The sequence below is a fragment of the Aythya fuligula genome, chromosome 34 (genome assembly GCF_009819795.1).
Source record: "Aythya fuligula isolate bAytFul2 chromosome 34, bAytFul2.pri, whole genome shotgun sequence".
In the NCBI taxonomy this organism is placed as follows: domain Eukaryota; kingdom Metazoa; phylum Chordata; class Aves; order Anseriformes; family Anatidae; genus Aythya; species Aythya fuligula.
Window position 1 is genome coordinate 516400 of NC_045592.1, and position 25740 is coordinate 542139.

The 25740-nt window shown below is 49.6% G+C and overlaps 1 protein-coding gene across 1 annotated transcript; it reads left to right on the plus strand.

Moving 5' to 3' along the window:
- Positions 1–1220: 1220 nt before the first annotated feature.
- Positions 1221–21678, plus strand: LOC116500338 (olfactory receptor 14C36-like). The gene is made up of 4 exons (XM_032205260.1): positions 1221–1955; positions 20704–20761; positions 21065–21116; positions 21495–21678. The coding sequence occupies exons 1-4, from the start codon at positions 1221–1223 to the stop codon at positions 21676–21678; spliced, it is 1029 nt and encodes a 342-aa protein (XP_032061151.1).
- The last annotated feature ends 4062 nt before the right edge of the window (positions 21679–25740 follow it).

The window sequence follows — 25740 nt, forward strand, 5'->3', positions numbered from 1 at the left end:
GAGAGTAATTTCTTTCCTCTGCACTTCCATATAGCCTTCATTTATTTTGTTTGTTTGTTTTCCTCCCTTCTTTTTATTTTTCCTTTTCCCCTCCCTTTTCCCCTTTCCCTTTTTATTTCCCCTTAGTTAAATTGTTTAGTTCATAGTAGTCTTTATTTAATTATTATAATTATTTCCCTTTAATTAAATTATCCTTATCTCAACCCGTGAGTTGTTCTTTGCTTTACTTCTCCCCCTCCTCATCTAAAGGAGGGGGAGTGAGAGAGCGGTTGTGGGGTTTAGCTGCCCAGCACGGTAAAACCACCACAGTGCCGCAGCAGGGCCTCTGCTACCTGCCAGTCTCAACAATCAGCCTGCCCAGAGAGCTGCCCAGGGGCTGTGGGGAGAAGCTGCGGGTAGAAGGAGCCCCCCTGGTACCGCAGGGTAGGGCAGGGTCCTGCTGCTGCCCAGAGACTGCTGCCTGGGGCAGGCTGCTCACAGCCACACACCTCCCCAGGGCACTGCACTGCAGAACTGCCTAGCAAGAGCTACCTGAAGGCAGTGCACTTTTTAGAATCTGCTTCATTTTCTTCCCATGTGCTGAGGCAGAAGGATGGTAATGAAGTAAAAACATATGTAGTAGAGACTAAGGCTCCTTGAGCATTGCTGCTGCTCTGAGGCACCTCACACACCTCAGCTTACAGACAGTACCAACCTCACCTTTGTTGTTTCTTAAGGAGATTTTTGACCTTCTCCCATGCTGCAGACAGGGAGATGACCTTGCCCAGTGGACTTCTCAGATCACTCAGGATTCCCTTTTACCTGTTCCTGTAGACCAGGACTGACTGCTGCAGAGCCCACAGCACAGCCCCCTGCTTCTTGTGGCACACTCAGAACACCAAGCAGAGGTAAGCCAAGCAGCTGCAGAAAGCTCTGTCTGTGAAAGGAATGGGAAAGAATGTGTTGTGTGTGACTGTTCTATGAGAAATGCATAGTATTTTGGTCAGAGAAGTCCTTAAATTTTACAATGTCACTTCTTCTTTTGGACAGACTACCTTGCTCAGGGGCAATAAATGTGTAACAGCAGCTCCATCACTGAGTTCCTCCTGCTGGCATTCACAGAAATGCGGGAGCTACAGCTCCTACACTTTGGGCTCTTCCTGGGCATCTACCTGACTGCCCTCCTGGGCAACGGCCTCATCCTCACCACCGTAGCCTGCGACCACCGCCTCCACACCCCCATGTACTTCTTCCTCCTCAACCTTGCCCTCCTTGACCTGGGCTGCATCTCCACCACTCTGCCCAAAGCCATGGCCAATTTGCTCTGGGAAACCAGGGATATCTACTATCAAGGATGTGCTGTACAGCTCTTCTTTTTATTCTTCTTGATTGGAGCAGAGTATTTTATTCTCACTGTCATGGCCTATGACCGCTACGTTGCCATCTGCAAGCCCTTGCACTATGGGAGCCTCCTGGACAGCAGAGCCTGTGCCACCATGGCAGCAGCTGCCTGGGGCAGTGGCTTCCTCCAAGCTGTGCTGCACATTGCCAATACATTTTCACTACCTCTCTGCTGTGGCAATTCTCTCAGCCAGTTCTTCTGTGAAATGCCCAAGATCCTCAAGCTCTCCTGCTCAGACTCATATATAAGGGAAGTTCAACTTACTACAGTTACTGCTTTTCTATTGTTGGGGTGTTTTGTTTTCATTGCTCTGTCCTATGTGCAGATCTTCAGGGCTGTGCTGAGGATTCCCTCACAGCAGGGACGGCACAAAGCCTTTTCCACATGCCTCCCTCACCTGGCTGTGGTCTCCCTCTTTCTCAGCACAGTTATCTTTGCCCACCTGAAGCCCCCATCAATTTTCTCCCCTTCCTTGGATGTTTTTCTGGCATTTCTGTACTTGGTGGTGCCTCCGGTAGTGAACCCATTCATCTACAGCATGAGGAACAAGGAGATCAAGGTTGTCATGTGGAAAGTAATGACTGGGTGTTTTTCTTCCACAATATATTGCCTGCCTTCTTCTGTAAATCACTCGTAATGTAACTCTTGATAGGCGAAGCCAGTGGGTATTATGTTCTTGTGTCGTTATTGGTGTTCTGCTTTTTTCTCAATTTTATTTTATCAAATATTGTCCACAAAGAAATATAATTCTTCATTTTGCTTGATTATTTAAATGAATTAAAGTGCCTTTTTTGTCTTATATCCTTTCTTTGAGATGTTTTCTGTGGCTGCAGAGGTAGTGCCTGTGTGCAGAGGTGGACAGGAAAAGAGTCGTGGCCCAGCAGTCCAGCCCAGGAGCACCAGCACTGGGTCCATGCAGAGCTGCTCTCCTGCCACTGCCACCCTATCCTGCTGAGCCCTGCTGGTGGAGTAAGGCCTAGCTGCTCCTGTAGCTTGGTGCCAGTGCTGCTGTGGGGCTGTGCTTGGACTGCAGGCAGGGACAGGCAGTGGGCACTTGAGTGACACAGCTGGCCTCCAGAACTACACTTACCTCCTAAAAGGGCAGTTCCTGAAGGCTCATGTCATCTTTTGGAGTTGCAGTCACATCAGAACGTGCTCAAAGAGAGTCCCAAAGGCTCCCTGGGACATAGGATGTGCTGGGAGAAGAGCAGAGCCTGGCCAGGTGCAGGAGGGATACAGGAACAGAAACCCTTTGCAGCTGCTGCCACCTGCAGACACATCATACGCGCATGGAGAGAGGAACAAGAGCGAGCACAAAGGCCATCAGCTATCCCTAGGGGTGTCATGAAGGCCAGTGGGGCAGAGTGTCTTCAGGATCATTCTTCCTGAGAGTAACAACCATGGTGCATCTGCCTGAATAGCTCAGAATAGTCCAGGTGGAAGGCACCTTCAGAGACCATCTAGTCCAAAGTGCAACAGCTGAATGCAGCTCTGCAATGTGTTTCCTTGAACCGCCAAGGTCCCTGTGCCCATTCCTTTGGGGCATCTCAGAGGAGGACAGAGCAAGGTGATGCACCCACCACAGGGCTGAGGTGCCTCCCAGCCTCTGGCAGTGGCTGCAGGAGCCAGAGGGACCCTGCGAGTGCTGCGGTGCACTGTGTGTTTGTAAGGCAGGGACTCGTGTCTCTGAACAGCCCAGTGTGGATGAGCAGTGCACGAGGCCAGCTCAGATATGGGTACCTCACTGAGCCTTAACATTTCTCTGTGCAGAACTCCAGTAATTATCCCGTGTTCCCATGAGATTTTTGTCATCCTCCTTGCACAGGTTCATTGCAAATGCCTCTCTCTGACATGTCATTCTACTCTGCCTTTTGGACTGGTGATGACAGCAAAGTGCTGCAAAATTGATAGAGAGCAGCTCTGAGGAAAAGGACCTGGAGTGTTGGTGGATGAGAAGCTTAACCTGTGCAGGCAATGTGAGTTTGCAGCCCAGAAAGCCAACTGTATTCTGGGCTGCATCAAAGAAGTTTGGCCCAAAGGTTGAGAGAGGTGATTCTCTCCCCCAGCTCTGCTCTTGGGAGACACCTCCTGGATTACTGCATTCAGCTCTGCGGCCCCAAACTCAAGAAGGACATGGAATTATTACAAGTAGTCTAGAAGAGGCCAAAAACAGGATAGAGAGGCTGGGGCATCTTTTCAATGAAGACTGGCTGAGAAAGTTGGTTCTCTTCAGCCTGGAGAGACCCTATAGCAGCCTTCCAGTACCTAAAGGGAGCCTTTAGGTAATGTTTTAAAACTAAAAGAGGGCTCTTTAAAATTAGGTATAAGGAAGACATTCTTTCCTTTGGGGGCGGTGGTCAATGGAACAAGTTGCCCAGAGAAGTTGTGTCAACCCATCCCTTGCCCCTTCAAGGCCAGAAGCCTCCCATGCCAAACCACAGTGGACAGCCCCCCCCCCCCCCCCCCCCCCCCCCCCCGCAAGTTGCTGTTTAACCTCATCTTTTCTGCATGGGTCCTCCTCTGCACCACAGAACCCAATCTCAGCTCCCTCTTTGCCACAAGTGCTTTGCATGGGCGCTACAAGGACTAACCCTACCTACAGGGCTTAACTCTACCATGTCCTGCCCTGGCTCTGCCATCCAGCTGGGCAGAGGAGAGGGTGACAACAGCAAAGGGATGTGTTTGGGTGTGGAACGTGGGGCCTGGCAGAGACAAGGAGTTGAGGGAGAGGACAGGGTGTGAGGAATGTTTTAACAATTTGTGTCCATAAAGAACAATTCTTCGAGGCAGCAAAGGCAGCACGAGAAGTGCTGTTGGTTGGGGGCCATGTTTGTACCAGGATCCTCAGTGGGCAGCAGCTGGCAGGAGGCAAGGGTGATACTGTAAAAGGCAGTCAAAGTAACTCTCTAAGACTCAATTTGGAGTTTTAGAAAACAGGCATTCTTTTACTGAGGTGCTGGACACACAGGGGATCACTCCAGTGCTTACAGAAGCGTCTGAACTATAGGGGTTATATACAAGCAAAACAAACATGTTAATCAGATTTCCCCAAAACATATTCATACTACTTCCTGTAACTCATTAAAATCAGTAAGTGTCGCTGACATATGCACATTTGTTTCCACTGTCTCTCAGGGGTCTCTGGTGGTCATCGGTAGTCTTCCTCACTATGTTCGTTAGTTGAATCCAGTTCTTGTCCATGCTCAAGCCATCAAAATCTTTCTTCTCTTATTCTTTCATCTCAGGCATGCATACAAAGCTTAGTTGGTTACACATCCAAGGATATATGCATAGCATGAGTTCCTCACCTAATCTTCTGACACATGCTCTAGGCCTGGGTCACCTTGCCCTCATTCTGAGATACAAGTCTGTAGGCTCTTATAGATAAAGCTGAATAACTAGTGACTAAAGTAACATCAGGGATGAAAGTTTCTAAACTTCCTTCACTCTAACAAAACTTAGTAAAGGTTTCACCTATCTCCTAATGAAGCTTTTCAAATTTGATGCCATTGTTCTGTCAAGGAAGAGACCATTTTTCCTTTCAGCTCGGTATCAAGGGGAGGCCAGGAAACACCTCCCAAAGCTGCTCCTGCCAGCAGAGATAAGGATGAGGGGAGAGAGGGGAATGGAAGGGCGGTGGTGTGGTCCCTGCTGCTTTGCTGGAGATATTTTGGCCGGCAGGCCTTGTGAGGTCACCCTGCACCTCACAAAGCACCCCAAGGCAGCAGGGATGGCACTGGAAAGGCGGCTGGCAGAGCCCAGCCAGGGGCTGCCTGTGGGTCCCCTCTGCTGCAGCCGCCTGATGGTGCGTGGCAGGAGGAGGGCAGGCAGGGCTCGGGGCTACCATGCTCATGGTTCCCAGTTTCTTTACATGGTTCCTAACCAGAGATTTGTCCATCGACAGTAAGTGTTCCTTGCAGACGACCTTGTGAAACGCTGGGATTTGGTGCATAATTCTCATTCTGTTTTCCAAGGAGAAGAGAGCCTCTCTTTCCCATCTTGTGATGCTCTGCTCTGCATCAGGGACAGCACAGCTCCATACATCACAGCAGGCTTGGACTCGACTGCAGGAAGAGCAACCAGGAGAAGAGCCTGGGCACAACCAGGGATGCCATATGAGCCAGCAGTACTAAACACAGATATGGTCACATCCACATTGGGATGCTCTAGGAGGAGTGTGCCCACCCAGGCAAGGGACTTATTCTCCATGACTGCACACTGGTGTGGCCCTAACAGGAAAAGGGCTTCCCAGTGTGAGGCTTCTTTTCTGAAGGACCAGGGAGGAATGGAGAGGGTTCAGAGCAGGTGTGCCAAGACAGGGCTAGGGGTCATGTGTGTGGAGGCTGAGAGCCCTGCACTTCCTAGACCTGGTGAAGCAAAGGCTCAGGACACACTTGTAGGAGCTCCTGACAGATGGAAATGTGCTTTCAGAGGTGATGGCACATTTTGGGTAGGGGTAAAGAGCATGAGAAAGGAAATCCACCAAGAAGTGGCTGTTTTGGAGGTCCAGTGTGGTGAAGAGGAGAAAGAAATGCCACTCCAAGGGCAGTGCTGTGGTGACTCAGAGGGAGTCTGCTTCAGCCCATGGCTTGTGTTTCAAGTCAGAGGCAGTGAGCACAAAGAGCCCCTAGTATGGGTAGGGAGATGCTGTGGTGGGGAAGCAGGTTGGATGTCTCCAGGCTGCAGGGAAAATGGTTCATGCATGGGACAGGATAGGACAACCTGTGGGGAGATGTCCAAGGGCACTGACAGGGCTGGAAGGCCCTGACACAGCAGAATTCTTTGTCCCCGTGGCTCTGGCTGTTGTCTGCCACTGGGGCCTATGAGACGACACATTGTGCTCCTTGCACTGGAACCATGTGGCCTCCTTGCAGCTCTGTGCACTGATGTTGTAATGTTGTCCTTAAGTTGCCATCACACACCCCAGATCCCGCTGCCCCTTGAAGAGCAGCGTGAGGGACAGAAGCTCTCTTCCCAGAGCTGGGTGTCAGGCCTTGGTGCTTGCTTTGATAAAACACATCAAGGTTTCCTTGCCATCAGGGCCACCTTTACTTTGCCTTTGCCTGCCTATCATCACTGCCTCCTGTTTCCTTTGCTAACAAGTCCATGGGGGAGCTGTGGTGGTAATGGCCCCCAGTGGGACCAATTAACACTCCCAGAACCTTCAGCATTTCTCCTGGCCTTAACCTCTTGAACAGCCTGCGCTATCTCCTCTCAGCATCAGAGGTGCATGGACTCAGCACCAAATTCACCCTGGGGCTCAGCACAATGCAGAGAGCCCTCCTGTGCCCTCTTTCTGCCCAGCAGTTCATTCAAGACTTCAAGGCTTTTACGTCTAATTGGGGAGATTTCAGAAAGCTAGTGAATGAGGCAGATTTTAATGAGCAGTTGATAATAAGGGAGCTTTCCCTTCAAGCTGGATTCTTTATTGATTTATTTCAATTCCCTGCCCTCTTCCTTTGCTATTGATCCAGAGGGTCTTCTAAGGAGGCCTGGTCAGCTTGGAAAGGCAGTCCCTTGAGGCCAGGCACTCCGTGGGCAACCTTGCTCCTCACCTCCTCAGCCCCACCATTTCTCTCAGGAGCCACCTGGGACTTGCAGCACTTCTCCTCCCATCAGACTTCTCCAGTCAGGGCTGCAGCTGCATGTTACAGCTCCTTTGCACCAACTCCCAGCCCTTTTCCCCACAGAACTGCCTGAACTCAGGCACAGAAGGACTGCTCCCCATTGAAAACCAACCAAAGTTAAGTGTGGTGCAGTTCAGTAAACAGTAAAACACTCTCCTCAGCTGTGTGCCCAGTGCAAGCTGCAGCTAATGAGGTTCACCTTCCCCAAGGGATGGCCATACAAGGACTGTTCTAGACAGAGAGTTTGAAGTAATGCACATGTGCTCTTTTATTTATATATTTATTTATATTTTCTTTCCTATGTTGGAATAATTTGTTCACCTTTCCAGGCAGACCTTGCTAGGTTCAGGGGCCCCTCTGTACTGGAGGTGTTTTCCTGGGGCTGGCAGCTGTCAAGAGGAGCTGTGGGAGACCAGAGGCCCTCAGGAGCTGCAGGTGGAGGCTGGGCAGTGTGTCTCAAAAGATTGATACCGGCCATTAATAAATATGAAAACAAAGGAAAGCAGAATCTCCAAAGTTTGTAAAAGCTGTAAATGTGCATCCATAAATAGTCAATGCTTTAGAAGTTTGCCTTTATTTCTGTTTAGTTTTGTTTTCTTTTTTATTTTTATTGACATTTTCAAAATATTTCTGGTATTGTTATACCAACACCATTAAGATCATTCTGCATCTTGTACAAAGCCCTGTGCCTCCCCCTCCACGCCCCCGAAGAATCTTATTATATCCATGACAATTCACAGTCTTTGCAAAAAAGTACATAACACTGAGATGTGGACCTTGCTGCACAGATGGAAGAAAGCAGGGCCACGAACATGCACGCAATATTCACTTTTCCAGGTGACAGGTCCAGGAGATGTGGAAGTTTGGCAAAAGTAGAAAACATGCTCAGCTTTATGGCCAGGACAGAGTATGCATTTCCCTCCAGGTAGGAAAGAAAATGAAAAATGAGACCATCTCCAAGAGGAGCAGCATGCAGAGGGAGAGAACTAATGCCCCAGAAAAGCCCAGATCTCTTCCTACATCTCAGAGCACATCCAGGCAATGGACTTTCAGGTGCTTAGAGCTGGAAGACAGGAGCTGGAGGTGTAATCCAGAGATGGCTGAGGCAGTGCTTCCCAGGCTACAGTTACAGCCAAGGGTGATGAGTTCACCTGCCTGGCTTTAGATGGTCCCCTACAGCACAGGAGGATTCAGGCCCCACAGTATCTCCTCTGTCACTGCCAGAAACTGGGCCTGAGGTCAAAGGACCATAAGGCATGTTGGCAGGGACCTCAGGAGGCCTGCAGCCCAAGCTGTCACAAGCACCACCAGAACAGGCTGTTCAGGGCTTGATCCTGCTGTATTCTGCAAAACCAGCAAAGACGGAGACTGCACAGCCTCTGCATGATGCCTGGCTGAGCTCATGGTGAGAAGGCTTTTTACCTTCTCTCCAGCCTGAAGCTCTCCTCTTTCACCTTCACAGTTGTTGTCTTTTGTCCTCCCACCCTGAACCCAGCTGGAGATCCTGGCTCCGCATCCTCCACAACCCCCCCAGAGATACAGCCAGAGGAGGTCCCCCTCTCCCTGCCCTTCCCCAGGCTGGACAAGCCCAGCACCCTCAGCCTCTCCTCACTGGCAGAGTGCTCCAGAGCATCTTGGGGCCCCTGTGCTAAACCCACTGCAGCTTGCTGACATCCCTCCTGTCCTGAAGACCTGAAATCTGGGTGCTGTCTTCTGGATCATCCCTTCCCTGCACCCCCTGACCGTTCCCAGCTCACACAGCCCAGTACACTGCTGTCTGTCCTTGCTCGTTACAATTCCTTTGTTATTATCCTTCCTTCCTTTTCTGTCCTATTCAACTGTTTTTACATTAACCAACAATTTCTTTCAATTTTCTGATTCTCTCCCGTATCCCCGAACAAAGTGGAGAGGGAGATTTTTGGCAAATTCTAAGGAAAAAGAAGGCATGGAGTCCCTCAGCCCCATCTGTGCCCGTTCCTATGAAATGACCGCTTTGGCACTGAGGAGACACGAGGGGATGACTCCCATGAGTGTATGAGGAATGTTTTAACAATTCGTGTCCATAAAGAACAATTCTGTTTGAATCCTGTCTGCCTCTGGGCCCTGCACTGGCAATTCAATTCTTGAACCACAGATGCAGTGTGTCCCAGTCTCCCCCTCATTCTAGTCAATTTATCACTCCTTAAATTTATGAACCTGTTTGCTTTTGTTATTCCGGACTTGTATTTCTAACACTGCTATAGATGTGTCTGTGAATGGCTGGGGAAGAATGTTTTAATTACTCGTGTGTCTGGGAGTTTCAGAACAACTGATAACAACTAGTGACTCTTATGGGATACTATGTGGATCTTTGGTATCTGGTTGGGGGGGCCGAGAGATAAAGAGGAAGGAGAAAGAAGCTGAAGGATGGCTGAGAGACAAGACTTGAAGAGGATGTTCTATAAACTTGGTATGGTGCCAAGTAAGTAGAAAGAGGGAGAGGAAGACTACGAGCCTTCAGCATGAAAGACCCCTAGAGACCCCCAGAAGAGACCCCAGAGGAGACTGCGCATGCTCCAGTAGGAGGGACTGCACCCCGGAAGCTAATTATAATAATCTATTTTTTTTAGAAGTAGTAATGAATATGTATTAGTCTAGGAGCATAAAAATCAGCTGCTTGATGTAACTGGTGTGCGTCCTGGTGGAGCGGAGACTGCCGGTGCACCCAACGTTGTTTGCTTACCTCTATTCCTTTATATCCTTTTAATAAATCCTATTTTTCATTTAATTCTAATTTGAATCCTGAGCCATTTATAACAATTTGGGGGCTCGTCCGGGATGGCTATAGTTCCTGAATTCTGATTTAATCTAGGAGAGGCGCCCCACCATTTGGTGGCTCCTGTTTGAGTCAGATCGGGACTAATGCCATCCTGAACCTAAATAAAGGTAAGCAAAGAATTTGATTTTTTTTTGAGCTCCCTTGCTGGCTGTGTTTTTTGCCCGTAATTCTGCACGCAAAGATCTGGACGAAGACGACAGGGTCGTTTGGATACCGTCTGGTTGGGTTCCGGTGTCCGGGATCGAACCAGACGAAGATGACAGTCATTTGGATACCGTCTGGTTCGATCCCAGACGAAGATGCTTGTGGATACCGTCCGGTTGGACTCTGGACGAAGACGATTGATTCGTAAGATACCGTCCGGTTGGGTAAAGGTACGGTTGCCCGTGTTTGTGTGTGAGAGAGTAACTGAGGCTTCTAAAGTCTGCGTAGAAGTCTTTTTGTTTTCTCACTGGTTCTAATCTCCTGTCGGGGGGCTGGGCTGGTGAAGAGAGGGATACGTGGGTGGGTGATAGGTCCTAAGCCCCCTGCAAGACACTCTCACTGGGGGCAACCAAGGGCTGTGGGAATTGCCACTAGTAAAATTCCCGGATGGGTCAGACAAAATCAAAGACCAAGTACCAGAAAGGGAGCAGAATACCAGATATACCACCAGAAAGTCCATTAGGAATAATGATTGGAAATTGGAACAATAGGGGCCCCAGAAAAGGAAAAAATAAATTAAAATTGGTTCATTACTGTATGATAGAATGGCCAAAAAAACCTTTAAGACCATGTGTTTTCTGGCCTGTTTTTGGATCTTTTGATGATTGGATTTGTCAGGCTTTGAATATAAACGTTAATTCAAAAGAACCTTTTTGTCAGGAAGAAAGTGAGTATGCAGAATTGTGGATTGGGACTCCACGTCCAGCCTCAATATTAGCACTAAAAACAAATGAGAATTCTGGAGGGGAGGAAAAGCAGGAAAAAGAAAAGAATGATGAATGGGAGCCACTGGATAATTTACCACCACCTCTGGGTCCTAATAACACACTCCCGGCTCCCCCTCCGGTAATCTCTCCGGCAGTGCAGCCATGGTCCCTGCCTCCACCACAAACAGCACCAGAATTAGACCTGCCTCTGGCTGCATGCACAAGAAGTAAGACTGCCGTACCTGAAGAAACCTCTCTATATCCATTAAGAGAAGTACCCCTTGGAGGCAATCAGGGAGGCTTTGGGTTCGTGGCAGTCCCTTTAAACACCACAGAGGTGAGATCTTTTAGGAAAGAAATGGGGACTCTATTAAATGACCCCCTCGGAGTAGCCGAAAGACTGGATCAATTCCTGGGTCTTAACACTTACACCTGGGAAGAAATACAATCCATTTTAGGAATCTTATTTACTGTTGAGGAAAGGGGAATGATTAGGCAAGCTGGAATGAGGATTTGGGAAAGACAAAATCAAGCCGGACCCCCAGGAGATCAAAAATGGCCAAATGTGGATCCCCACTGGGATCACCAGCAACCCCAGGGAAGACAAAACATGAGAGATTTGAGAACAATGATTATACAAGGGATCAGAGAAGCGGTTCCACGAGGAAAAAACATTAATAAAACATTCAATGAACAACAAGGAAAAGAGGAATCTCCAACAGAATGGTTGGAGAGATTAAAGAAAAGTTTGCAAATGTATTCGGGGATCGATCCGAATACAGCAATTGGAACTGCACTCCTTAGAACACAATTCGTAGCCAAATCCTGGGTGGACATAAGAAAGAAATTAGAAAAGTTAGAAAATTGGCAAGAGAGAGGATTAGAAGAGTTACTTAGAGAAGCGCAAAAAGTATATGTCAGGAGGGATGAGGAGAAACAAAAAACAAAAGCTAAGATCTTTGTAGCAGCAGTAAAAGAAAGTCAGAAAAAGCCCTTGTTAGGAGAGAGGGAGAAGAGAAGAAGTATAGAAGAAACCCCTAGAGGTCAGCCTTCTCAAGGGAATTCAGCGATCCCCGCTTGTTACTATTGTCAAAAAAGGGGACATTTCCAGAAGAATTGTCGTAAGCGGGAACAAGACGAGAAAATGTTTAAAGAAGAATAGGGGTGTCAGGGGCTATATCTTCTGGGGACTTCAACATCAACAGAGCCCTTGATAAAACTATTAGTTGGTCCCCATAAAGAAGAAGTACTATTTTTAGTAGACACAAGAGCTGAAAGATCCACTATTCAAAAGCTCCCAGAGGGAATAAAAGAAGGGAAGAGTTATACATCTGTAATAGGGGCAAGAGGGGAGCCCTTTAAGGTTCCTGTTTTAAAAGATGTGGAAATAGAAACTGATCAAAAGATTTGTCTTAATGATTTACTTTTGCTTCCTGAAGCGGGGTACAATTTACTAGGAAGGGATTTGATTTTAAAATTGAACTTAAGCATTCAGAGTCAAGGGGATAAATTGCAAATCAAATTATACACTTTAACCCAAAAAGATGAAGAAGTTATTAACCCTTCAGTGTGGTATAAGGAGGGAGAAATTGGAAAAATGGAAATGGACCCCATAAATGTTCAGATAATGGATCCACATCATCCTATTCGAATTAAACAATACCCTATACCAATGGAGGGTCAAAGGGGATTAAAACCTATAGTTGATAGACTTTTGGAAGAAGGGACTTTAGAACCATGTATGTCACCTCACAATACACCCATCCTCCCTGTGAAGAAATCGAATGGGTCATACAGAATGGTACAGGATCTGAGAGCTGTAAATCAGCGAACAATCACTAAATTCTCCCATGAGTGGCATGTTGGAATGGAAGGACATGGGCTCTTTAGGAAGGACAGGCTGGGGACATGAGGAGGGGGCATCACCCTCCCTGTCAAGGAGCAGCTGGAGTGCCTGCAGCTCTGCCTGGGGATGGGTGAGGAGCTGACGGGGAGCTGATGGGTCATGGTTATAGGAGGGCAGGGACAAGGGACATTGGAGTGGGGGTCTGCTACAGGCCACGTGATCAGGAGGAGCAAGCAAACGAGGCCGTCTTGTTTGTTTGTTTCTCCAGAGAGTATTTTGGGTGATGCAGTGTGCTTGGGTACCCTTGTGAGATGCTTGGCTACTGCAGGAAATGGCCGATGAGCTCCCATGAGAAGATTGGTGCTCCAGGTGTTGTTTTGGAGCCCTGAGGAGATGCCTGGGTTTTCCACTCAGATGTTGAAGTGCAGCAGGGAGATTCTTGGGGACTCCAATGAGGTGCTTGGGTGTTCCAGGGAGGAGCTTGGGTGACCATGGGAGAACCTGGCATGACCAGGACAGAACCAGGTGCACCAGCGAGATGTTAGTATGCCCCAGGGCTATGCTTATGTGCCTTAGGGAGGTTCTTGGTTGCCCCTCTTACACCACAGGGAGGTTCCTAGTGCTCCAAAGAAAGCCTTGGAGATGTCTATGGAGATGTGTTGTGTTTCCAGAGACATATCTCTGTACCCCAGGGAGGTGTTTGTGAACCATGGGGAGGGGCTGGAGGTGCCCATGGGGGATCTCGGCTGTCCCCTGAGGTGCTTGTGTGCTCTGGGGAGATGTTACAATGCTCAAAGGAGATGCCTGGGTGCCCGGGGGCACGTTTGGTTGCTCCAGAGACATGCCTGGGTGACCCAGTGAGTGCTTTATTGCTCCAAATAGATGCTTGGGTATTCTCAGAATCTACTTGGGTGTCTCTGGGAGATGCTTCTGTGATCTGGGAATTACTTGGGTGCCCAAAGTAGTGTTTGTGAGCCCTAGGACATGTTTGCCATCAAAGGAAAGAACCTGGGTGTCCCACAGAAGTGCATGGATACTCTGGGGTGAAGCTTGTGTGCTCCAGAGAGATGCTCGTGTGCTCAAGGAAGGTTGCTTGGCTCAAGCAAGGAGATGCTAGCGTGCCCTGGAAAAATGCTTGGGGATTCCAGAGAGATCCTTGGGTCCTCCAGGAAGGTGCTTGTGTTCCCCAGAGAGATGCTTGTGTGGTTTCTCCAAGGAAGTACTTCATTGCTGTGTGCAGATGCTTGGGTCCTGCAAGGATTTCCTTGGGTGCCCCATGGAGACGCTTGGGTGCTCACAGCTGATGCTTCTCTTCCACAGAGAGGTGCTTGGGTCTTCCAAGAAGGTATTAGATAGAAGTACGGAGATGCTTAGATGCGTGAAGGATATTCTTCTTACCTAGGGTAGATTCTTGAATGCTCTAGGTAGGGGCTTGATGTCTCCAAGGAGATGCTTTTGAGCCCTGTCATGATGATTCAGGAGGTGCTTGGGTTCCCTGGCTTGAATCTTGCATGTCAAGGGATGTGCTTTGGAGCATGAGGGGATTGTTTGGATACCTAGAAAGGTTTGGGTGCACCACAAAGCTCCTGGTGTTCTCCAGGAGGATGCTTCTGTGCTGTTACAAAAGGGTTGTGTCATTGTGGTGGTTTTACTTGGGTGGGCGGCCAAGCTCCACCACAACTGCTCTCTTACTCCCCCTCCTCAAAGAGGAATGGGGAGAAAATATGATGAAAAGGGCTCAAGGGTTGAGATAAGAATGAGGAGATCGCACAGTAATTATCGTGACGGGCAAAACAGACTTGGCATAAGGAGATAGTACTTATTACTAACAAGCTAGAGAAGTGAGAAACAAAGGAAAGAAATCAAAAGCACCTTTCCCCAACCAACCACTTCCACCTCGTCCCCCCAGGTGGTGCAGGGGAATGGGGGAACAGAGGTTATGGTCAATATATAGTGTTTCTTTTCCGCTGCTCCCTCCCGATCACTCTCGTCCCCTGTGTTGTGTGGTCCCACCCACGGGATGCAGTCCTTGCTGAACGGATCCGGCGTGGGCTGCGCAGAGGCAGCAACTCTTCCAGAACTGCTCCAGATATGGGTCTGTACCACGGGGTCCATCCCTCAGGAGAAAACTGCTCCAACCTGGGTCCCCCACGGGCAGCAGCTCCTGCCAGGTCACCTGCTCCTTCATGGTCTCCTCTCCACTGGATACAGGTCCAGCCTCGGATCTGCTCCGGCAGGGGTCTTCCACAGGCAACAGTGTCTGTTGCTGCAGGTCCACCTGCTCCACCATGGTCTCCTCCATGGGCTGCAGCGTGGAACCAAGCTCCACTGTGGTACTCCATGGGCTGCAGGGGAACAGCCTGCTTCACCATGGTCCTCACCACAGGCTGCAGGGGACTTCTGCTCTGGCGCCTGGAGCAACTTTACCCCTCCTTCTTCACTGACCTTGGCGCCTGCAAGGCCGTTCCTCACTCCTCTCACTCTCCCAGCTGCTGTGTGGTGCAGCGTTTTTTTCCCTGTCTTAAATATGCTCTCACAGAGGCGCAAAACAACATCGCTTATTGGCTCGGCTCTGGTCAGCAGTGGGGCCCTTCCCAAACATGGGGCAGCTTCTAGATGTTTCTCCTCTAGAAACCTCCCCTATGGCCGCCTGCTACCAAAACCTTGCCACATAAACCCACTACACCAATTCATCCATCATGGGTTCCTCTTGGTCTTTCCTGGTCATTACTGCCAATGGGTTGGCATATGATGATGGTGTGCTCTGTACAAACTCCTGCCACATGGGTCATGTACACTTGACTTCATCTGGATCTTTGGATAGCTGTTTGTTATCTAGGTTTCTACAAATCGCCTTCAGCATGTCTAATTTCCTCAGGTACCGGATACCCCTCTGCTTGGTGCTCCCCTTTCCTGGTTGACATACAAGATCTTCTTTCAAGGGAGACCTTTCCTTCAAGCATGATGGGAGTAAGTTCTTTGTGCCCTTTTGCAATGACTTTGTCAATCGCCCCTTCCCTAAAGGGAAACTCTGGCTTCTTGGCTTCCCTGCTCTCCAATTCCAGGCTATTGACCCTGTTCTCACACCACTGGAGCAGCAAGATGACAATGTGCTCACTGACATGATGGCTAAATCTTTTCCCATATCTCATAGCTTACCCTGGGAAAGGGATTGCTTGGTTTCTGATGTTTATATGATCTCTTCTTCTTTGTCCTCCTGCTTCCAAGATGGCCCAGCTTTGGAGAAACCTGCCTCATCTTCTTCTTCCTCCTTTCTTGTCTGCATAGGAGTTTCTTTCCTCTCTAAAGAAAAACTGACTTTCACACCCATTGTTTTCTCTTGCATGTAGAGGCAACTGATACTGGCACAGGCTGGTTCTCTGGCCCAGCCATGAAACCCAGTGCAGGTGCTGGAGAGGCTGCAGGGCCCATCACAGGAGTTGTTCTGGCTGCAGGGCCTTTTGGATGAGTTGGAGTGGCTGCAGTGCCTATCGCAGGTTTGGGAGTGGCTATAGGGCCTGTCACATGTGTCAGTTTAACTTTGGGCCCACCTCAGGAGCTGGAGTGCCTGCAGGGCCTGTTGCAGGGTTTGGAGTGGCTTTGGACAGGCTATATATATACCTGTTCTGGAGGAGAAGGAGGAGGTGGAGGAGAAAGGGAGAGGGAAGAAGTGGTGAAAAGCATCCCCCACTGTCCATCCCAGTTCCACTCACCATCACCACCCTCTCTGCATAGATTTACTCTCGAGGAGAAAAGGCAAAGAGCATAAAAGAGTGTAATTCTAAATAATTTCTAAGAGCTGAAGAGATGGTTCCCGAGTTACGGAGGCGGCAATAATTTTATTCCATCAGAAGTCAGTGTTATCCAATACAGCAAAACAGTAACCTTAAACCAGCCCCCAGAAATGATAAGCAGCATGACATGGAAGACAGTTAGTAATGTGCTATACAACACAGTTCTGAAAACCAGCACAACAGATCCCAGATCAAAAAGATCAACATTGTGATCAGCAATTGTTAAACTGATCTAATGTTTATAAAAATTTACTTTTAAAACGCTGTGGTCAGATCTGGCATCTCAACCTTTGTGCTCCACACTAGGCACCAAGAAGACTTGCTGTGGTTTGACCCTGCACGCAGCTCAGCACTACAAAGTTTTTCATCCAATGAATGGACGGAGGAGAGAACTGGGAGGAAAAAAACTGTAAAAGTTCATGGGTTGAGATAAAGGTAGTTTCATAGGACACAAAAGGAAGACATTCTTCTTCTTCTTTAATGTTAATGTTAATGTTAATGTTAATGTTAATGTTAATGTTAGTGTCAATGTTAATGTTAATGTTAGTGTCAATGTTAATGTTAATGTTATAGACGCTAACAGACTAATAATAACATTTTTGTGTGCATAACAAAAGACAGGAAAGGTGGTGGTCATTAAATGGAAATAGTCAGGCCAAAGCATGGTAGGCATGTTATGGAATGAGGGGTGGATATTGTCCTAGGTTTGGCTGCAATAGAGTAAATTTTTCTTGCTAGGAGCTGGTACGGTGCTGTGTTTCATATTTACAGAATCTCAAAATAGTTTGGGTACAAAAGGACCTTACAGTTCACATAATTCCAACTCACCTGCCATGGGCAGAGACACCTTCCACTAGACAAGCTTGCTCAAAGCCCCGTCCAACCTGGCCTTGAACGCTTCTAGAGATGGGGCATCCACAACTTCTCTGAGCAGCCTGTTCCTTACCACCCGCTGAGTAAAAAACTTCTTTCTAATACCTAATTTGAATCTACCCTCTTTCAGTTTAAACCATTACCCCTAGTCCTATCACTACACTCTTTGATGACGAGTCCCTTCCCAGCTTTCCTGTAGTCCCTATTAGGTTCCGGAAAGCCATTGTCAGGTCTCCCTGGAGCCTTCTCTTCTCCAGGCTGAACAATCCCAACTCCCTCAGCCTGTCTTCATAGGAGAGGTGCTCCAGACCATGAATCATGCTCATGGCCCTTCTTTGGACTCGTTCCAATAGCTCCATGTCCTTCTTACACAGGGAGCCCCAGAGCTGAACTTGAGGTTTGGACTCACCAGGTCTGAATTGCCAGGGGACAATCATATCTCTTATCCTGCAGACCACAGTATCCCTGATACAAGCCAGGATGCTGTTGGCTTTCTTGGCCACCTGAGCACACTGCTGGTTCATATTTGACCGACTATCTACCACTATCCCCAGGGCCCTTATCCCCAGGCAGCTGTCCAGCTTCTCTTCTCCCTGCATAAGTGGGATTGTTGTTCCCCAAGTGCAGGACCCAGCACATAGCCTTGTTGAACTTCATAGAGTTGGCCTCAGCCCATAGGTTTAGCCTATCCAGATCCTTCTGCAGAGCCTTCCTACCCTTGAGTAGATCAAGTCTCACTCCTAACTTGGTCTTGTCTACAAACTCACTGAGGGTGCACTCGATCCCTTCATCCAGATCATCACTGCAGATATTGAAGAGAACTGGCCCCAGTACTGAGCCCTGGGGGACACCACTAGTGAGTGGCCTCCGGATGCATTTAGCTCCATTTACCACAATGCTTTGGACCTGGCCACCCAGCCAGTTTTTAACCCAATGAAGCGTACATCCATCCAGGCCTTGAGCAGCCAGTTTCTCAAGGAGAATGCTGTGGGAAATGGCTTCAGAAACCTTATTGAAGTCTAGGTAGACCACATCCACAGCCATTCCCTCATCCACTGAGCAAATCACCTTCTCATAGATTGAGATCTGATTTGTCAAGCGGGGCCTGCTTTGGTAAACTCATGCTGACTGGGCCTCATCACCTGGTTGTCCTGTTGTGTGATGGTACTCAAGACGATCTGCTCCATGAGCTTCCCTGGCTCAGAGGTCAGACAGACAGGCCTGTAGTTCCCCAGATCGTCACCATCAGAGTGAGCCTTCTGTCTGCAGACATTAACAGCTGACAGAATGGAGCATCTGTCCAGGGGAACCTTGAGAAACAACAGGATTTTCCCTATCCAAACGTCTTGACATTTACAAGGAGAAGAGCCCAGTCCTGCACTGGAAGAAGAGGAACCACACACATCAGGGCAGACTGGGACCCGGCTGAGTGAGCAGTGCCCGGGAGGAGGAGAGCCTGGGCACCACGAGGGATTACATTTGAGCAGAGGTGCTTGCTCACCAGGAGCCAGGCCAGCTTCTTACAGAGCTGCCTTACGAGGAGCATGGCCACCAAGAAGATCTGAGTTATCAGACTCAGCACCAATACGGTGTGACACCACCTGCACAGGGGTGTCCCAGTGAGTAGCCCCTCATTTAGGAGAGGTGCAGGACAGTACCCAGAGAGGTTCTGCCAAGGTGGGGTTCAGGACCTAAAGTACCTCCCTTGTGCAGAGGTTCCAAGAGATCTGGGTTTATCTGACCCAGTGGCATAGAGCATCCAAGCAGAGCAAAAGGAGCCTGAGACTGTCTGAAGGGTGGTTTTGGAGCTGCTGTAGCTTTCCTCTCTAGGAGAAAACAGTATGAGACAGAAATAATGATACAATGTTGACTTCAGGATGTTGAGACTGGACATGAAGAGAAAGAAATCCCCAGCTCCTACTGCCCCAGGAAGAGCCCTGAGCGAGGTGTAAAGGGAAAGGATCTCCTGTGCCAGGGGCTGGAGGTCAAGGCCTGGCCCTTGTGCTTGCTGAAACACATCCAGTGCTCATACACATAAGTACCACCTAAACATTGCCTTTGTCTCCTTGTCCTCACTGCCTCCAATGTTCTGCTCCAACGAGCTCTAAGGGAGGCTGTGTCAGTGCTGGCCCTCAGGGGGACACTGCATGAAACTTGCATCTGACTTGGACTTCTGGAGAGATGTCTTCAACTGTCTCTGAGGCTTTTGGGCTCATCAGGAAAGCCCCCAGAGGGGTGATTGCAATGCCTTGGGCTGGGCCTGTGCTGCTGAGCTGGGCCAGGCTCCTGGGACAGAGAAAACACATTTCAACAAGTCCCATGATACAGAGAGACAGCTGTGCCCAGGAGCAGCTCCTCTGCACAGCGCAGCAGGGCTGGGGGCTCTGACTGCAGCTGGCACAGGGAGAGGAGAGAAGGAGAGAGGGCTTGGAGGCAGTTGGGAATGGGAGGATGCTGAGCACTGCCTGCAGGAGAAATCTGCACAGCCCTTGACAAGGTAAGTGTCTGACTGCAGGGCCATGCAGCTGCAGGTCCTGGAAGGGTCTCCTGCTGGGTCTTGCTTCTGGGAGGGCAGTGGGCAATGCAGTAGGCTTCGAGAGTCCTGCTGGGTTGCACTGTGAGGTGAGGAAGTCTGGCAGTGGCCCCTTGGTGTGTCATAACCTAGCTACCCCTGGTCAACCAAGAGTGTTGTGGCCGAGTGTCCTCCAGACACAGTACAGGGGATGCAGACTGGATATTGGGATACCCCAGCTTGCAAATATCCAGCTCTGTCTGAGGGGTGTCCTCCCCGGCTGCAGGCTGCTCTCCAGCAGGACGCAGCTCTTTCGTGGCATCCTTGAGTTATCCAGGTGTCTGAAGGAGGAGACAGGTCCGTGCTAAGGCCATGTTGGTGCTGCTGGATGACTGTCTAGGGGCAGCTAGAGTGAGGCCTCCGCACCCCTGGCTAGGAGGAAAAAGCTAAGATCCTGATCAGTCCCCTGCAGACAAGGTGAGGATTCTGTCCAGCTGCACTTGGACTAGGGCTTCTCTGCTCTCAGCTGTCTCCAGTTTCTTCTCAGGGAAACACCTGAGTGGGATGGTCCTGCAGCTCACCAAAGGGTAGCACAGGACAGCTGAGAAGACGACTGATGGGCAGAGATGCTCTGCTCAGTCTTCCCCAAGGGACAGTCCCTTTGCTTCCTCACATCCACAGAATTTCACCAGGAGTGTGGAAGTAATGTCAGGGAGTTCCACAATCCAATACCTCAACTAGGATAGGGCAACTAGGATAAAATAAAGTGAGGAAAATACTTGCAGCTTTCATCTGCAAACAGCTCAGTTGTTTCCAATGATACTGAAAATCTCATTGAGCTGACATTTGTCTGATTTTGAGTTAGCCAGCCTTCTATTTTATTGTCTATTTTCCTCAGAGAACTCTTTTCTAACCTTTTTCTGCCTTCTCCTCTTCAACAGACAAGCAAGCAGCAAATGCTGCTACAAAAGCAGCAAATGCCCAACATCAACTCTGTGAGTGAGTTCCACCTGCTGGCATTCGCAGACATGCGGGAGCTGCAGCTCCTGCACTTCGCACTCTTTCTGGGCATCTACCTGGCTGCCCTCCTGGGCAACGGCCTCATCCTCACTGCCGTAGCCTGCGACCACCCCCTGCACACCCCCATGTACTTCTTCCTCCTCAACCTCGCCCTCCTCGACCTTGGATGCATCTCCACCACTCTGTCCAAAGCCATGGCCAATGTCCTCTGGGATGCCAGGGCCATCTCCTATCAAGGGTGTGTTGCACAAGTCCTCTTTTTCATCTTCTTCTTTGGTTCAGAGTTTTCAATTCTTACCATCATGGCCTACGACCGCTACATTGCCATCTGCAAGCCCCTGCACTATGGGAGCCTCCTGGGCAGCAGAGCTTGTGCCCAGATGGCAGCAGCTGCCTGGGGCAGTGGCTTTCTGTATGCTGTCCTGCACACAGCCAAAACATTTTCCCTGCCCCTCTGCCAAGGCAATGCTGTGGACCAGTTCTTCTGTGAAATCCCCCACATCCTCAAGCTCTCCTGCTCAGGTTCAGACTACCTAAAGGAAGTTAGACTTCTGGTGGTTAGTGCATTTTTAACATTTGGTTGTTTTGTTTTCATTGTTTTCTCCTTTGTGCAGATCATCAGAGCTGTGCTGAGGATGCCCTCTGTGCAGGGCCGGCACAAAGCCTTTTCCACGTGCCTCTCTCATCTGACCATGGTCTCCCTGTTTGTCAGCACTGTCATGGTTGCATGCCTGAAGCCCCCATCCATCTCCTCTCCATCCCTGGACCTGGTGGTGACAGTTCTGTACTCGGTGGTGCCTATAGCAGTGAACCCCCTCATCTACAGCATGAGGAACCAGGAGCTCAAGGAAGCTTTGTGGAAACTCTTTGGACACATGATTCTTTGGCATCAATAATGTGCCTATAAAACTAACAGGACAGGCAGGTTATCTGAGAAACTTCTTCATACAATAGCTTGTAATTCATTTATTATTTTTAAAAGTATTTCTTGTGATTTTGAATGTATACTACTCATGTCATCCTGCCTATTAATTATTTTATTTTCTGTCACCCAGTCATCTGATATACCTTCAGAACTAGGCTCTCTGTGTGGATAAAGAGAATAAAGAAGCTGTGAACTTTGTTGGTGTCAGCTGTCATCTCTTCCCATCTCCTCTGGAGTTGGGGGAGCAGCCCCAGCATGCAGGAGGGGCTCAGGGTCAAGAGCCCAGATGCCACATGAACGAGCAGCCCTGGTGGCCCTCAGGGCTGCCCCTCACTGCCCACTGGGCTCTGCCTCTCTGCTGCCTTCAGGTTGGGACAGCTGCTTCCCTGGAGCCATGGCCATGGCCAGCAGCAGGACAAGGCTTTTCACTGTTGCTCTCTTTTGGCTTCCACATTGTTTTCTTGTGCTCTTGTATCTGTGTTAGTTTTGAGGTCTCATACGCCTCGATGACAGTCCTCTTGTCTCTGCAGTGGCATCCCTTTGACTGCAGGCAGCAGCAGGCACTCTGCAGCCCTGGGTCGCAGCTGGCCTCCCTGCTAGCACCACAGTAACAAAAGTGGCTGCTCAGGGCAAACCCAGAAGCCTGGACACCTCTTCCAAAGCTGCTGTCCGGAATACAGCCAAGGGGTTCCTTCTTGCTCTTCTGTTTTCTGCGCTTCTTCATGGAGTGAAAGGCACAGGCTGAAAGTCCCAGAGCGGTCTGTGAAGGAACAAAGTGATAGACCAAGAGCTCAATTTGTGGTGGCACTTCCCCGAGCAGACAACAACTGCGCTTGGACTCATCAGCACAGGACTGTGTCCCCCGCAGTGGGTCTGATGGCCGATGCCAGCCTGGACAAGAATCTGGAGCTGCCAGAAGATGTCAGGGGAACCCAGGCACGACAAGCTCAGTGCAGAGTGAATAGAAAACTTAATAAATGAGTGACCATCCAAAGAAAAGTCTGGTAAAGGAAAAGTCAAATCGGAGGGGACCATGTGTTAAGGGGGATGCACAATCCTCCTCCAGTGAGATGCCACTACTGCAGGGGAAGAGAAGAAGGTTGGAGAGACATGTGGGACCTGCAGGCAAGAGTGGTGTGTGCAAAGCATTTGGGGATATATACAGGGGCAGCATGAGCCTAGGAGACAGAGGTGAATGGAGCCCCCACAACATGAGCCTGTCCAAGGTGGACAGACCAGAGCTCTAGTGCTCAATCTGGTGTGAGCAGGCAGAGGAGAGCTCTGCAGCCCCAGGGCACGCAGCAGCCCCAGCAAAGGAGTCTGGTGAGTGATTCCTTGCAGCCCTGGGGCAATGGCAGTGACCCCATGAGCTGGGTCTACCTCTCAGCCTGCCCACCTCGGCCCTGCAGAGTGCCCCCCTGCCCCAGCCTCCACAGCCCCTTTGCTCTGCAGAGCAGCACCTCTGGTTGTCATGTCGGAAATTTCAACTTTTGCCTAAAGTCATCCTCCATGACTGCTTTCAGTTTTCTACACAGAGGCAGGCACTGCCTCCAAGATCCCTGGGGGAAAAAGAAGCATGCATGAGGGATTGGGAAAAGTTATCCTGTATCCATAGGAGCCATTCTGGAACCAAAACTTAAGAGCAGGAAGCTCACTTCTGTGGTGGTGCAGAGCTGATGGGCATGTTATACAAGGTGCTCCTAGAGATCTTTGTGTGCTTTTCCATTTTGACTTAGGTACCACTTCTGTCTTAGGAAATAAGTAGCCTACAGAGGTGAGACAGATACCCTGAAAGCCATCAGAAAGCTGATCCCAACAAGATTACTGCTATGGGGAGGTCAGCTGAACCCAGGCTAGAAGCGGTTTGAGATCTGGGGGAGGGAAGAGGAGCTAGGGCAGCAGAAATTAATGATTTTGAAGAGGTAGAAGTGTTCAGGTAATGTTAATGCTGCTCTAACACTAACTTCAAAAATTCATGTGAGGCCCTACCCATGTCTCAACCTGTAAACTTAATCCCTAAACCTAAATGCTACTCCACACCCTGACAGGAATCCACTACTCTAACACCAAACCTCAAAGTATCCCTTGAAGCCAAAACTCAGCCCATAGCCTCTTTCCCTTATGCTGATTCTCTTGCTTACCTTGACCCCTGCCCTAATCCTTGCATTTAAATGCTCTGTGTAACCCTAGACGACCTAAACAAAACCCTAGACCACAAAACTTGCAAATAGCCCTAACCCCAGATGTCACACCTTAAACAGAGCACCAAAGTCTTCCACTAAATTTTCCTTCATCTCTAACTCAGAAAGGTGAGCTGTAGCCCCTCATCCCATACATGAACATCTAACACCCAAAGCCCCTGTTCCTGTACATTAACCTCCTCGTCTTCAACCCCTCTCCTAACCGTAACTTTGGGCACTTAGCCCCTTAGGGCAAGGCAGGAATTGTGAGACTTCTCTGAAGTCATATGGCATACAAAGATGGATGTGAGGGGCCATGGATGTGATCAACTTGTGGGCCACAAGGAGGCATTATGAGGGTCACTGACAGCCAAGGGACGCATTTGGGTGTGGATAGTGGGGCCAAGCAAAGAGAAGGAGTCAAGGCAGTGGGCTGGGGTAGGCCAGCAGAAGCAGCCCAAGGGGTGGTGCTGCTGGTGAGAACAAGTTTGTGCCAGCAGCCTGAGTGGGCAGCAGCTGTGTGTAGGTGAGGAGAGGCCAGGAAGCACATGCCAAGAGCGCTCCTCCCAGCAGAGACAAGGCTGGGGCCAAGGCCAAAGGGAGAGGCAGGCCCAGGGCAGGGGGCTGCAAGAGCCATGCTGAGCTCCCTGCCCTGGCAGCAGCTGCACTGGCCCTCAGCAGATGTGCTGGCTAGCACGCACTGGGAGATCCTGGCGTGCATCAGAGAGCAGCAAGGAGGGTGCTGGAGAGGGCCGGGGAGACACGGGAGGCAGAGCCCCATGCAGGGGCTGTCTGGGGGTCCCCTCTGCTGCAGCCACCGCACGCAGTGTGGCAGGAGGAGGGCAGGCAGGGCTTGCGGGCTCGCCATGGGCCTGCTGCTGGCCTTGCAGCTTCTTGGCTACACACAGCCAAGCCTTGTGCCTCCTGCTGGCCAGTCATGGACTCAAGCAGAAGGGACAGGACAACCCATATGGGGGCCTTCTTTCTGTCTGGGTCCTCCTGGGTCTGGAGGCAGAGGGGATCCCACAGTCAGCATACCAAGCAGGTGCCTTCTGCTGGCCTAGCAGGGCCACTGGCAGATGTCAGCCCAAAAGTCCAGATCCCAGGGAGAAGGCAAGGGTGACCTGCCAGCTACAGACAGAAGAGACCTCACAGTCCCTTTCCGTGACATGTTCCTGCTGCAGCCCTATCCACTGCAGGGACAGAATTGACCTCACAGTCCCTGCCACAGTCACATTCCTCCTGCTGGGGCAGGAGATCCTGAGGCAGAGCTGACCTCTCTCTACTCTCCTAGGGACTAGAATTTACCTTTCTGGGTTAGAGATTAAGCAAAATTTTAGATGGAGCGTTTGGTGTTCTATTTGTGCTGTCAGGTCTCTGGTTAGGGTATAGGCACACATTATGCTTAAGGGTTTTGTTTACATCTGTCAAGAAGTCTAGGATGAAATAGAGCAATTTAATGTTAGTGTTAGGGGCATTGATTCAGGTGAGCAAGAGAGTAAATGTAAAGGAAAGGGGCTGTGGGCTGAGTTTTTCTTCAGGTGATACTTTGATTTCTGCATTACAAGAGTGGATTTCTGTCAGGGTGTTTGTGTAATGTTTAGGTTGAGGAATTATTGTTACTGTTGAAAATAGTTTATAGGCCCTACAAGACTGTTTGAAGTCAGTGTTACAGCAGCCTCAACGTTACATGAACCCTCTTACCTCTACAAAGGTAAGCTTCAAAGCTCCTCCTCCCTTCTCTTCCCTCCCCCAAATCTCATGTCTCTCCTGGCCAGGTTACTTCTGACCTCCCCATATCAGTCATCTAACTGGGATCAGCTTTCTGATGGCTTTCATTATATCAAAGTACC

What these genes read in the sequence shown, in the direction of transcription:
- LOC116500338 (XM_032205260.1), top strand. Translation starts at nt 1,221, where the DNA reads ATGTACTTCTTCCTCCTCAACCTTGCCCTCCTTGACCTGGGCTGCATC. An exon ending in GCCCAACATCAACTCTGTGA is followed by an intron (nt 20,762 to 21,064) that starts GTGAGTTCCACC and finishes TCTTTGGTTCAG; the next exon opens with AGTTTTCAATTCTTACCATC. An exon ending in CGCTACATTGCCATCTGCAA is followed by an intron (nt 21,117 to 21,494) that starts GCCCCTGCACTA and finishes CCTGTTTGTCAG; the next exon opens with CACTGTCATGGTTGCATGCC.